The 12,302-nt window shown below is 38.3% G+C and overlaps 1 protein-coding gene across 1 annotated transcript; it reads left to right on the top strand.

Annotated features, from left to right (window-relative positions):
* The first annotated feature begins 420 nt into the window (after positions 1–420).
* On the top strand, positions 421–11,259 carry LOC140226855 (uncharacterized). Its single transcript, XM_072307285.1, has 3 exons — positions 421–815; positions 9,000–9,158; positions 10,617–11,259. Exons 1-3 carry the CDS (start codon positions 476–478, stop codon positions 10,682–10,684), a joined length of 567 nt encoding a protein of 188 aa, XP_072163386.1. The 5' UTR covers positions 421–475; the 3' UTR covers positions 10,685–11,259.
* The last annotated feature ends 1,043 nt before the right edge of the window (positions 11,260–12,302 follow it).

Genomic DNA, 12,302 nt, shown 5'->3' with positions numbered 1-12,302 from the left:
CCTGTGACTCACTCAACCACATTTTCTGTGCATCAGTGAGAAGCTTTCCATTCCGTGTGTGTCGGGGAGAGATGCAGGCTGTTCTCAAGTTCTCTCACGTCTAGTTGTATGTGCATCTTTTGCCGGAGACAAAAAGTGGGCCCCCGCTTTCGTACTGCACGGCGTACGGGGATCTCTGGGACTAATTTTAGCCGAAATTAAGTTGCCGAGTCGACTCCAGAGAGGCCCCGGTCTGTCCGCCCAGGGACCACGACGAGCAGGGATCACCCTAAATAGATAGAAAAAAAAAAGTTGCACCCCTCTAGAGGCAGCGAAAACAGAGTACAAGAGAAGAGAGAGAGAGAGAGAGAGGGAGAGAGATATGTATCATCATTATCCTTTCTCACTCTATCCGCCCCAGGATCAGCTGGAGCTTCTTGACTTACAGCGCCACCACCACCACCATCAGCAGCAGCAGCAGCAACAGCAGCATTTCATGACCGAGCTCGACAAGAAGCCGGTCATCCTCGTCGTGCCCAGCGTCCCCGGCCCGTCCACGCCGTCGTCCACCTACTCGTCCTCGCCCAAGATGGCCACGCCCATGAACGCGGCGGCCGCAGGAGGCGGCCGCATGATGACCTCGATGAGCGGCCAGACCATGCACATGGCGGGAGGCGGAGGGGGAGGAGGGGGAGGGGGATCGGCCGGCCTGCCTCCCGGGATGCTCTCCTCCCAAGAGATGCCCACAAACTTGATGGTGAAGCCCCACGCTCCCGCCGGCCAGCAGTCTGTACATGCAGGAGGTAGGACTCTTGTGCATGCACCCGCCAAGAGAGGTATTTATGTCTTGCTTGCTTTGCTTTCACCGCTCTCACTCCTCCTGTCAGTAGAAACTTGTATTGAGGATTAAACTTGAATTGAGGTACAACATTTTTCACTCCTTATACAGTACCATGGCCTAGGGGAACACAGTACACTGTGCAGTACAATAAGTGTGCAAAAGTTGTATTCACCACATTTATGCTGATGTCCACTTTCTGCCCCAAAAACATTGCTAAAAAAAATAATAAATATGTCATTAAATTTGATTTATTTTAAGGCATCTTTGCAAAATTGGTCACAAATACTGCCAGAACTTTCTGTTCACCAGAATGGCTGAATCGTTACATTGTATGTTAATACATGCAAACTATGTGTAAGTACCAGTAATTCAATTTTCTTGCACTTGCATCAAATACATACGGTATTACTTTCAACAAGTTTCTACTGCTCCATCTTATGATTATTTTATGCACTTGAAATGTGATTCTTTCACTTATTTTTGTTTTGTTTTTTATAAGTTTCACTTGAGATTAATCACTCATCTTTTGTTGCCTATGTTATAGCAGTCTTTCTCCATTCTCATACTTTGAAAAGTTGTAGGTCTTCATCTCACAATTCAACTGTGTATTGTTATTCCATGAAGCTATATATTCACTCATCAACATCTTTCATATTAGACTGTATTGTGTACAGTTCTCATTGTAGCATACAACCTATACTTCATAAATGTATGCCATGCATGGACAAATATGTAAGATACAATTTACTGCCACATGGGCATACTGGTATCATAGTGTAAAAATATTTCCAAAACAGAGTGCTTCTTTTAGTATTAGCCTATACTTAATTCTAAACTACTGATACCATTAATTTTGTTTTTAAAGGTCATGTTTACCTTTTGGAGCAGTGATTTAAAAAAATGTTCAAGATATCACTTTTGATGCATACATGTATGTGTTGGTCAGATGTATCACAAAACATCCTACCATATAAATTTTTTGCAATAAAGCCTAAAATATAAGGAGATATCAGTATTTTTCTCATTAAACCATAACTGTAGACGGTTCAGTCTGGCAACATTTTTATTATAACTCGTCTGTTGAGAATGATAAGGGCGTTAAGTTGCCACAAAACCCATAGTGTTCAAGACCACTTAACGTCCTCATTCTCAACAGACGAACTGTTGTTCACATTTTGTGTATTTAACAATACTTAACATTGATTATATGGATTCAAATTTTTACAGTGGTTGTTTCTATCCCAAACTCACATTTTGGAACTAATTAAAGCACTAATGTTTGGTTTTTGTTTCATCTGCAAATGGTAAATTATGCCTTTAAACTGGCAAGAGAGCACACATGCATGACTTCTGTTAAAAAAAGAAAAGAAAAACAACAACAACAAAAATAAAACAAAAACAGCAACACTAAAACGTACCAGAACATCATAACATAGATTTCCACCTTTCTGTTTATTAACATGGAAGATATCTTCTCAGATTTACATTGTATGCATGTGTGTGCTTGCTATCATGTGGAAAAATCCAATGTTTTGAGCACAGTGTCACTCAAATACCATTATTTCAAAGACAATATCACTTTCTAATTCTGTGGATATATGCTCATTTCATTTGTATGGTGTGTTTTACTGTTGAAACTTTAAGTACAGCCTACATTTTGTATACTGTATACATTATTCTTCAATTTCCTCTGCAAAATTGCCATGGTATCATTCATATGGTAGTTATGTTTTTTCTGCAGCAATCACTGTCTGTCACAGCAATGTAAGGCCAGAATGTCACTTCCAATTTTGTATGTGCAAAAAGGGAGAAGTGACTGGTACATGTACTGGATTTCTGTTTCATTTAAAAAGCTTTTATGTATAATACACCATTTAGTATTAAATTGACACATGAAGGAAAGGTGTTAAAGGCATTATTCACCATTTGCAGATGAAACAAAAATCTAGCTTTAGTGCTTCAAAATAGTTCTAAAATGTGTGTTAGGGATAGAAACAACCAATGTAAAAATTTGAATCAGTATTATTAATGTTAAGTATTGTTAAATATACAAAATGTGAACAATGATTATAATAAAGATGTCTCTAGATTAAACTGTCTACAGTTATGGTTTATTGAGAAAAATTGTTATATTTCCTTATATTTTAGGTTTTATTGCAAAATTTTTATATGGAAGGATGTTTTGTGATACAGCTGACCTACATATATGCATCAAATATGATATCTCGAACATTTTATATGTCACTGCTCCCAATGGTAAACAGGACCTTTAAAAATTGAATGGAAGTGATAGAGCTATCATTTCCATTCAATTTCTAAAACCTTTCCTTTACGTCATGCAAAACTACAGTATGTTATATGCTGTACAGATATATTCTCCCATATATGAAGGAAGGTAATTTGATATCATGATTTCTTTTCACGTCTCTCAGGAGAAGATTCCACAAATTGCTTGACCTGGAGTTTTTAAGAATTCCGACCAATCTTTTCCTGAAAAATTTAATGACTTTCATTTACTCTGTAATTTTCATTTGGGGAAAAGGCAAAAAAAAAAAAAGCATGTTACTCATGGTATTTTCCAGTCGAGTCATGGAGAGTTCATTTGATAAATGTCAAAAGCTAGGTTTTTAAGAATTTTACTGAAATTCTTGTTTGAACTGGGGAAGTGCAAATGTACTTTGTACAACAATTGATGGTTGAATTCTGCCTAGTGCCTCATCATTTCAATGTATTTTACCAGTGGTGATATATCTGCACTGTATTAAAATTATCACCAAGAAGTGATGGGAATACATATGTATGGTATTATAACTCAGGTTGGGAAGAAAGGACATTCATAATATCTCTTATGATTATTAAGGACTATCAGGGAAAATGTTTTATTCTAATGTGGCATTTCTGTACAGTAATTCTAGTGAGGAACGAGATTGTACTGCATTACAATTTACATTAAAAGCTGATTATTGGCAGTTAAAACTAGCTGTACATGTTTCCAAGGCATGCACATTTAGCTCAAGTTCACATTTCAAAAGACTACTCTCAAATGCTTTTGAAACACATGAACAAACACTCCAAAGTAGACACTCAGAATGGACTCAAGCAGCTATACATTCATTGTGTTGCTCAGTGATTGTTATCAGTAATTTCTGTTTGACACTATATTTGTATCATAATTTTTTAAAACTCTGCAATCCTGAAAACATTCTCACCATGGTACAATGAATTGAAAATCCACACATTCACATAAGCCTTTTGCTTACATCTGATTTTTATCATTTCTTTCTTTCTTTCTTTAGTTTCCATTGGTACAATGTACTGTAGCATTTGGCACATAATACCATGCATGAAGTACGCTCGATGCGATTTGCATTCTAACAGCGTCACTCAGTGTGTTCATATCACTTATGTCTGCATGTGAGCATCTTGAAAGCCATTTTGCTGCGCTCCGCATTGAATTTGAAGAGTATTGACAAAGGGTGGTATTCTCCCATCCTGATGCATACATCAACTGTGCACAGTGAAGATGCACCTGCTCGTTGAAATGGGCCAAGCTACTTTTCAGTGCTCTCAAGCAGTTTCATGTAAGCGATGTTAACATAGTTTATGACTAGTAATTCTGCTAATTTGTCTCATTACTGTGCAGTTCTGTTGTTATTCGGTTATCTTGTATGGATAGTCTGCTGTTTTCTGAAAGGTGTTTTTTTTTTATTGAATTACATATTATACAACTTGCATGCTTGAGATACAAGAGCTCAGAATTGCTGTTAGCTCAGAATTGCTGTATGAAGATACATATTTTCAAGTGAGATTTTTCATAACCCATCATATTCTTTCATACACTGTAACCTCTCAATCTGAAGGCAGATCAGCCTTGTAGCTGTTTAGATTCTAAATTTAGAGTGACAATTTAGGGTGCTTCAGCAAAGAAATTATGAGATCAAGTGAATTAATGAACTTGCTTTAAATGTCAAGATGTTAAATCATGAAATGCCATTACTCTGTATAGTTAAGGACCTAAGCACAAACATACTACATAAAGGAAGTTAATTTTTGCAGCATGAAATTTCCTTAAATTGGGGCTGACCGCCTTTTTCGCAGCATGAAATTTTTACAAATTGTCACTGGCATTCAATGCATATAGTGTAGACGAGAACTTTCACGTGCATTTTATTGGAATTTTGCAAATCTTGGCTCTCACAAAATTTTAGAAATTGAAATGCATGTCTAACAGTATCATACACGGTATGTTTTGATTACATACAAGCGATTATTTGGTGTATCACTGAACACACACAGTTTCCAATGAAGACATTTGATTTGAAGAACATTATACAGGACGAGTCAGACACAGAAAAAAAAAAAAGTGTGATTCAGAATTGTCTCGCAATGATGAATTTCCTGTTCTCCTGCACACTCCAGACAATGTCGTCAACCTCGTTCTACAGAATGCAACCTCCCATCGGGTACAAATGGGATTTCCTGTGTCTACGAAACATTCAATGTTCTCACAGGCAAATGCCTTAGTCATGAGGTGGTGATCAGTGATGCCGTGATACTCACACAGCGTTGAAGTGTATACAATTTATTTTGTTATCGTTAATTTGGATGGATGTATTGATTGAACTCCATACGCCAATGTGAATCACGCTTTCATTCTTGTGTAGACAAGAGAATTTCCGTTGGCATGGCACTTAACTTCCTTTTGTGTGTTTGGTTGCCATGTAAACCTACAGCTTGCCGTCATCGCGGGCGTTGGCAAGAGGGATGTGCTTTCAGTGAAAGGATTTTAGCAAGTCTAGGAATTCATGTTAATTATTCAGTGGATGTTATTTGCCAAGACATAGAATGGACATTTTTGCAATCAGTACTCAGAAAGAAACACAATTCAACAAACACAAGAACATCACATATGATGTAATGGCACTTTGTGTACAAACAAGATTGTTCAGTTGTGCCTTTTGGTAGAGCGTCTGTAGTTTGAAAAAGATCAAAATTGAAAATGAAAAGACCTCTTGGAAATGATGCATGTGTTCACATTTTTCAGCGTGTCTTTACATCTGTTTGGTGAGACGCTGCAATAGTGTCAAAAGCATGTGTCAAGAGGAGTACATGTACATAGTACTTCAGAAGCAGACATTAATGCAGCTTGCTCGAATTCACAGATGTGGCCTTGCCAGTATTCATATTTCATTAGTTTTGATACTGTCTAATTGAGGTTGCAGTAGTCACTTTACTGTGAATAGTTTGATGATTGGACTGGCAGGTCTTACATTGTAGGTGTTATGCTAACTCAAGTCTTTATGAAGGCTTTTTTTTTTTTAAATGCTAATGGATATTACTGTCTACATTTTGTTACATGCAGTTATACTGTGCAGTGTTTTTTGTTGTTGTTGTTGTTGTTTTCCATTGTTAGCAAATTTTACAAGTTGACTGATGATTCTCAAAATTAACAACTGGCCCCCAAAATACTGCCTCCCAGTACACTAATGCATTTTATATCATCTCCAAGGTCGGAACTTGCTCACTTTTCTCTTGAGATTAGGTAATATTTCAGTGTGGTACGTACTAGCTCGATTCAACCACTCACAAAATTATCTTTTAAACAAGTCCCTGGAGTCTTTGAAGGGATACATTGTACTCGTGTAAAATGAGGTGTATACCACGTAGTACAGCAATAGATATTACGGGCTTACGCAAAGATACCACTTAAAAAAACTTCTAAAGGTGTACTTGATCAGGAGGTTGTTTATAGAGTTTTAAGCCTCCGCCACAAAGTGTTGCCAGAGGCATTATGTTTATGGTTGTTCATCAGTCCGTTCTTGCATCCGTGATCAATTTTGTAGATGATGTAATGCAAGAACCGTTTGAGGTATCCAAGGTTTTGGGCCAAAGGTCAAAGGTCATGTGCAAATGCTAAATTTTACCTTTTTTGTCTGTGACTCAAGGTACAACTGTATCTGCATCAATTCTCAGTACATATACATTGTACATGAATTGCCTGACAATCATTCCCTCTTGAAGTTTTTGGTCATGGGGTGAAAGGTCAGGATAAAATGCTACAATTACACTGTAAAATCTGAAATGACACATTTTCTCCATACTTTGGAAATTTATGATTCAATGTGTGTAACATCTCAATTTGGTATCTAGTGCATAACTGCACGTAATGATTCTGTAGGTAAAGATTTTAGCCATGGGATCAATGGTCAAGTCAAACAATTTTGCCATCCAAATGAAACTTGGTTCAAGGAATGTTATAACCAACATGTTATGGGGTTGTGCCATCAAACTTTCAAACAGGTCATTTCAATTTCCTTGCAATCATATGAAACTGTTGTCTCACATTGTCAAGATGTGCTATATAGACCCATTGGGAGACTTAAAGGTCCAGTTTACCTTTGGGAGCAGTGATTTCAAAAATTTTCAAGATATCATATTTGATGCATATGTGTAGGTCTGTTGTATCATAAAACATCCTACCATATGAAATATTTGCAATAAAACCTAAAATATAAGGAGATATCAGGGTTTTTCTCAATAAACCGTAACTGTATACGGTTTAGTCTGGAAAAATTTTTATTATAACTATTGTTCACATTTTGTGTATCTAACAACACTTAACATCGATTATACGGATTCAAATTTTGACAGTGGTTGTTTCTATCCCTAACTCACATTTTAGAACTATTTCATAGCACTAATGCTTTCATCTGCAAATGGTAAATTATGCCTTTAATGCAATATAGGGAAGGCATACCAGTCGCTACAGCAACATTTTAGGTGTATGTTGTTTTTTTTTTTGTTGTTGTTGTTGTTTTTTTTGTTTTTTTTTTATCAAAGAAGAGATGCTCAGGGTAATTTTACTTCTGTGAAAGTCACAGGTTTTGATTGTTGCTTTAAAAGTATGAAGGCATGTGCAGGCAAGGAACATTTTCGATGGCCAGGACACTTAGCAGATGATTTAGATCAAAGGAATGCGCTAATCTTCCAAAACTTACGCCCAAATGAACCTTGTGACAATGTTCAACTGGTAACGATTGTTTGGAATTCACAGTTGTGTCTTTAGCGAAAAGTATCTAATATTCATTTATACTTAATTCAATACAAGCAAAATATGTCAATCTTTTAAATGTATTCAGTACCGGTAGTGGCAAATAGTCACAATAAGTTTTTGTACAGTGTATATTTTCACTGAAAGGGATGATTATACATTTCAGTAATACTCAGAACCCCAAATTTCAGAACTTTACAGGAATAAAGAAAATTGATATCTTGTGTACATAGATATTAATGTTGGCATTTTCGAAAATTAGTCCAAAGCATAATATTGACATAGTGAATAGCAGCCAGACTTCGCATTTGATTTGTACAGCAAATTGTATGTGAAAGAATGCATTCATAATTCAGTGTGGACTGCACTTCATGTGCCTGATCTCATACATGTATGCCTGTTTGTGGATCGTAGTATATACTGTATAGGTAGCTCTTCACTGGATGACTCAGAACCCATGTAATGTAAAACCCACAATGTGTATGTATCTAAGAACAGGTACAGGTTCAGCTCACTGAGATAGGCCACCTCCCTGCTTGAGGTGTGGAATCCACACACTGCTGAGAACTGGTAATGTTCTGGCCTCCTTGAAAGGTATCTAGGTATCTAGAACCAACATGTGGCTAAGAACCATTTATGTTCCAACTCATCAAAACAGAAACTAGGCCAGCGTTTAAAAAAAAAAAGAAGATAAAACAACATTTTAACATGAGAACAGGCACGTTAGCCCATCTTGAGTTTGGACATATTTGGTGTATTTGGCCCACTTCTGTTTGATGAGAAATGCTGATTACTAGCCGCAAAGCAATTATTCTTCGTACAGTGCTGTGTGCGTAGCTATTTGATTGACAGCACTGCACATTGTTCTATTTCGTGCAGTTTTGTTTGTGGGCTGTCCCCCACCCCCCCCCCCCCCTCCTCAAACTTGCTTATATTACTGCACATAAATGGTGTGCTCCTATCACCCTATGCTGTGTATTCTCATCTCAGTATAAAATGTGCAGGATTTTATTTCAGATGACCATATGATACAGTATATACAAGTGTAGTCATAATTATTCTCATGCCTTATCCAGTAAAATTTTGACTGAAAGCACACTGACGTTTTCTTTTGTTTTGTCTGGGAAGGACTGAATGCCGCGGCAGTGATACAGCAGCTCCAGCAACAGAGGCCGTCGGCGCCGCAGAGCAAATACGCCGAGCTACTGGCCGTCATCGAAGACATGGGCAGGGACATCCGACCAACGTACGCAGGGAGCCGGACGGCCACCGAGAGACTGAGAAGAGGTTTGATATCTCCCTGATCCCTCTACCTTTCTTGTTTTGCTTTGTTGTGTTTTTTCCCTTAACCCTATTTTAACTGGGCTATTTGAGACCAAGTTTTAACTGGGGGGGGGGGGGGGGGGTCAATTTGACCCCCCTTCAGATCTCATCCGCCGATCACATGATCGCCGCAAAATTTTGCCTGAACATAGAGCCAGATGTCAACTACAAGATTACATGGTCATACAATAGAAAAATGTTGATTTTATATTTTTTGATAAATTAATTATGCAAATTTATGCATGAAATCATATTTTCACCTATAACTCCATCAAAAAGAATGAAGGATTGCTAAATTTTTGTGTCAGAGTTCTTCAAGACACATTAAACAATTTTCTTGTCAAAAAATAGCACAATCAAAATCAGTTTCTTATGTTTTTTATTGCTTTGTTAATTTCTTATGTATTTTATTGTTTTTTCGACCTTTTGTTTTCTATTGTTTTTTGCCAATATTTGTTGCAGGCACTTTTTCAAGCTTATCTACATTAGAATTGATTAGTTTCAATGTTCAAAAGTTGATATAATTTAATTTATATCAGTTAAACAAAAAAACAATTTGCATTGGATTTGCACACGAAATCATGAATTTGAGCTGTTTTCGGGTTGACATGCATATGCAAAACATTGCGTAACTTCAGAACGGTGTACCCGGACGTCGCAAATTTAGTCTCAAAATATGCGGGAGACTTCAATGAAAAAAGTCATGAAACGACGCAGCAAAATGTTGAGGGGGGTCAATTTGACCCCCCCCCCCCCCCCCCCAGTTAAAATAGGGTAAGTGTGATCCATATGTGGAGTGGAAAATCTATAGCTGAAATTCCCATGACTTCCCGTAAAGTCTCGTTCCTGACTTTCTGATTGTCAATAGCTATAGGAGAGATGTGTGACAGGTAAAAAAAAAAAAAAAAAAAAAAATGCCCATGAAATTTGTTGCAGGGCAGAGAAGTAATATCATGTGAATGAAAACAGGAAGATTTGCATGCTGTGTGAGAACGTTTACTTCTTGGTCCTCGGATAAACATGGCAGCAAACTTGATTCTTATTTCCTCTCTCCAGTGACAGTCCTCTTTAAGATGGTATAAATGTGTAAGATTTGAGCATTGAATTTCACAGATGCGTCAGTGTAAAATATTTGAAATAATGCATCAATATGTTTGTGTTAGGAGTTGTTGTTTTACAGCCACACTATGCAAATATATACTTAAACCATGTGCCCTGCACACTTCTGAAGGGGACCCCCCCCCCCCTCCAAAAAAAAGGATAAAAAAAATAATCAACAACCCACAACAAAAGACAGAAATTTGGCAAAGCATTATTGTGTCGTTGATCAATCCTATGTTAATGACTGATCATGAACACCGAATGATGACATAATATGTGTATTTTTCTATGTTTCTCCTCCCTATTCTCTTTTGATGGCAGGGATCACACACGCCAAGGCCTTGGTGCGAGAGTGCCTGGCGGAGACGGAGCGCAGTGCCAGAACATGATTAATCCTCCCCGGGAGACGTCCCATTCCCCCCCAGCTCACATCTCGGCCCGTGAAGCGTCTTGGAGAGAGCTGAAGAAGAATGCCCTAATAGTAATAATCAGAAGGCGGGACGGGATGTGTGTGCATTTTGTGCGAAGGACGGAGGATTGACTGAGGTTTCTACCCCTTCCCCCCCAACCTCTTCTTCTTTGGCTCCTCCAGTGAACAACATCTAGTTCTTCTCTCTATCTCTTGTTTTTCCCCTCGCTGGGGGAGTAAAAGACAGTAAGGACCCACTGATCCCAGCATTTTTTCACGTCTTTGCAAAGATTACTACAAGCAAAACAGCCAGCGAAACCTGTTATTTTTGCTTCCTATCACCATGCTTGAAGTCACTAACCATTATGGAAAGGCTGACAGATATTATTTTGCTATAATGTGAAGCCAGTACTGCTCTTGTGGGCATTATGGCAAAGCCAGTCATTTTGTGTGGCATGAAATTGAAGAGAAGTAATTCTCCTTGTTGTCCAGTGAAGTTGAAATAAGAGAGGCAGATTTCATACGTGCTTTGGCCTAACACTGTGTTCTAAGGTTACATGTGCCGTGATAGTTCAAAGAATTTTTAGCAAGTATTAAGAAAGGTTTCTCTAGTTTGTTTGTTTGTTTGTTTGTTTGGTTTTTTTTTTTTTTTTTTTGGGGGGGGGGATCAAATATATATGAGTGTTATTAAATGAAAGACCAAAGTTCTATCAGTTATTTAGTTCATGACAGTGCCTGTTGCTGCACGCAACATCATTTGCTTTTAATGTCCACTGCATGACATGAGCAGAATGTTTGACACGAAAGTTGTTTGCATTGACCCTCTGCCAAAGAAGAGGACTGGGGAGCCGATCTCGGCTAAGTAGATGCGGCAGGTCGTGGAACATAAAATGCCAGGTGACGACGCCCTGTGCCAAAGCCTTGATCGTGTTGACACCAGATGCAGGCAGCACGCATCTCAGTTTGGGCGAAACAAGTAGAGCGTGATTCCAGGTATTACTGAGGGATTTTCAGGTTAACCTGTTCATTGAATGGGGTTGGGAGGGGATATGGGGGGGGGGGGGTGGGTGATGGCCATGGTAGAGTTTAGATAACAGTTACTTGGAATAGCGACCTTCTGTTGCTACATTCCCGGCAAACAAAATAATCTGTAGGACTCTTTTTGCTGCATGTATGCCTTACATATGATGCCATTTTGGCACTTTTGAGATGGTACATATGTCTCTACTGATGCCAAATCCGGCCTGAGGTGATAATATCTGTAGGTAAATAACTTGGAAAGCTAGGTTCATTTGTTCGCCTTTCTTGTATATCCCTATCATATGTCGAGGATGTTCATTGCTCATGTAAGTGCTTTGTGGAAAGATTGTTGGGGTTTTGTTTGTGTGTGTGCAGAAGTCTCAAGTAATGCTGTGCGATGTTGGAGCAATTGCACAAGTTGAAGTTGTATTCTCGTGTCAAGCCTCACACTTGGGGCTTACACACCCCGCCCAAGCAGCTTGTTCGATTGTCACCCATATGTGTGGCTTCAACTCTCTGCCCTTTTGTCTGTTGGCATTACAAGACAGTAGAGCATTGAAAATCACGAGTGGAAAGTT

This window comes from Diadema setosum, chromosome 4, assembly GCF_964275005.1.
Source record: "Diadema setosum chromosome 4, eeDiaSeto1, whole genome shotgun sequence".
NCBI lineage: Eukaryota > Metazoa > Echinodermata > Echinoidea > Diadematoida > Diadematidae > Diadema > Diadema setosum.
The sequence above is the reverse complement of the archived record's forward strand: the minus strand, read 5'-3'. Positions and strand labels throughout refer to the sequence as shown.

What these genes read in the sequence shown, in the direction of transcription:
- LOC140226855 (XM_072307285.1), top strand. Translation starts at nt 476, where the DNA reads ATGACCGAGCTCGACAAGAAGCCGGTCATCCTCGTCGTGCCCAGCGTC. An exon ending in GCATGCACCCGCCAAGAGAG is followed by an intron (nt 816 to 8,999) that starts GTATTTATGTCT and finishes TTGTCTGGGAAG; the next exon opens with GACTGAATGCCGCGGCAGTG. An exon ending in CACCGAGAGACTGAGAAGAG is followed by an intron (nt 9,159 to 10,616) that starts GTTTGATATCTC and finishes TTTTGATGGCAG; the next exon opens with GGATCACACACGCCAAGGCC.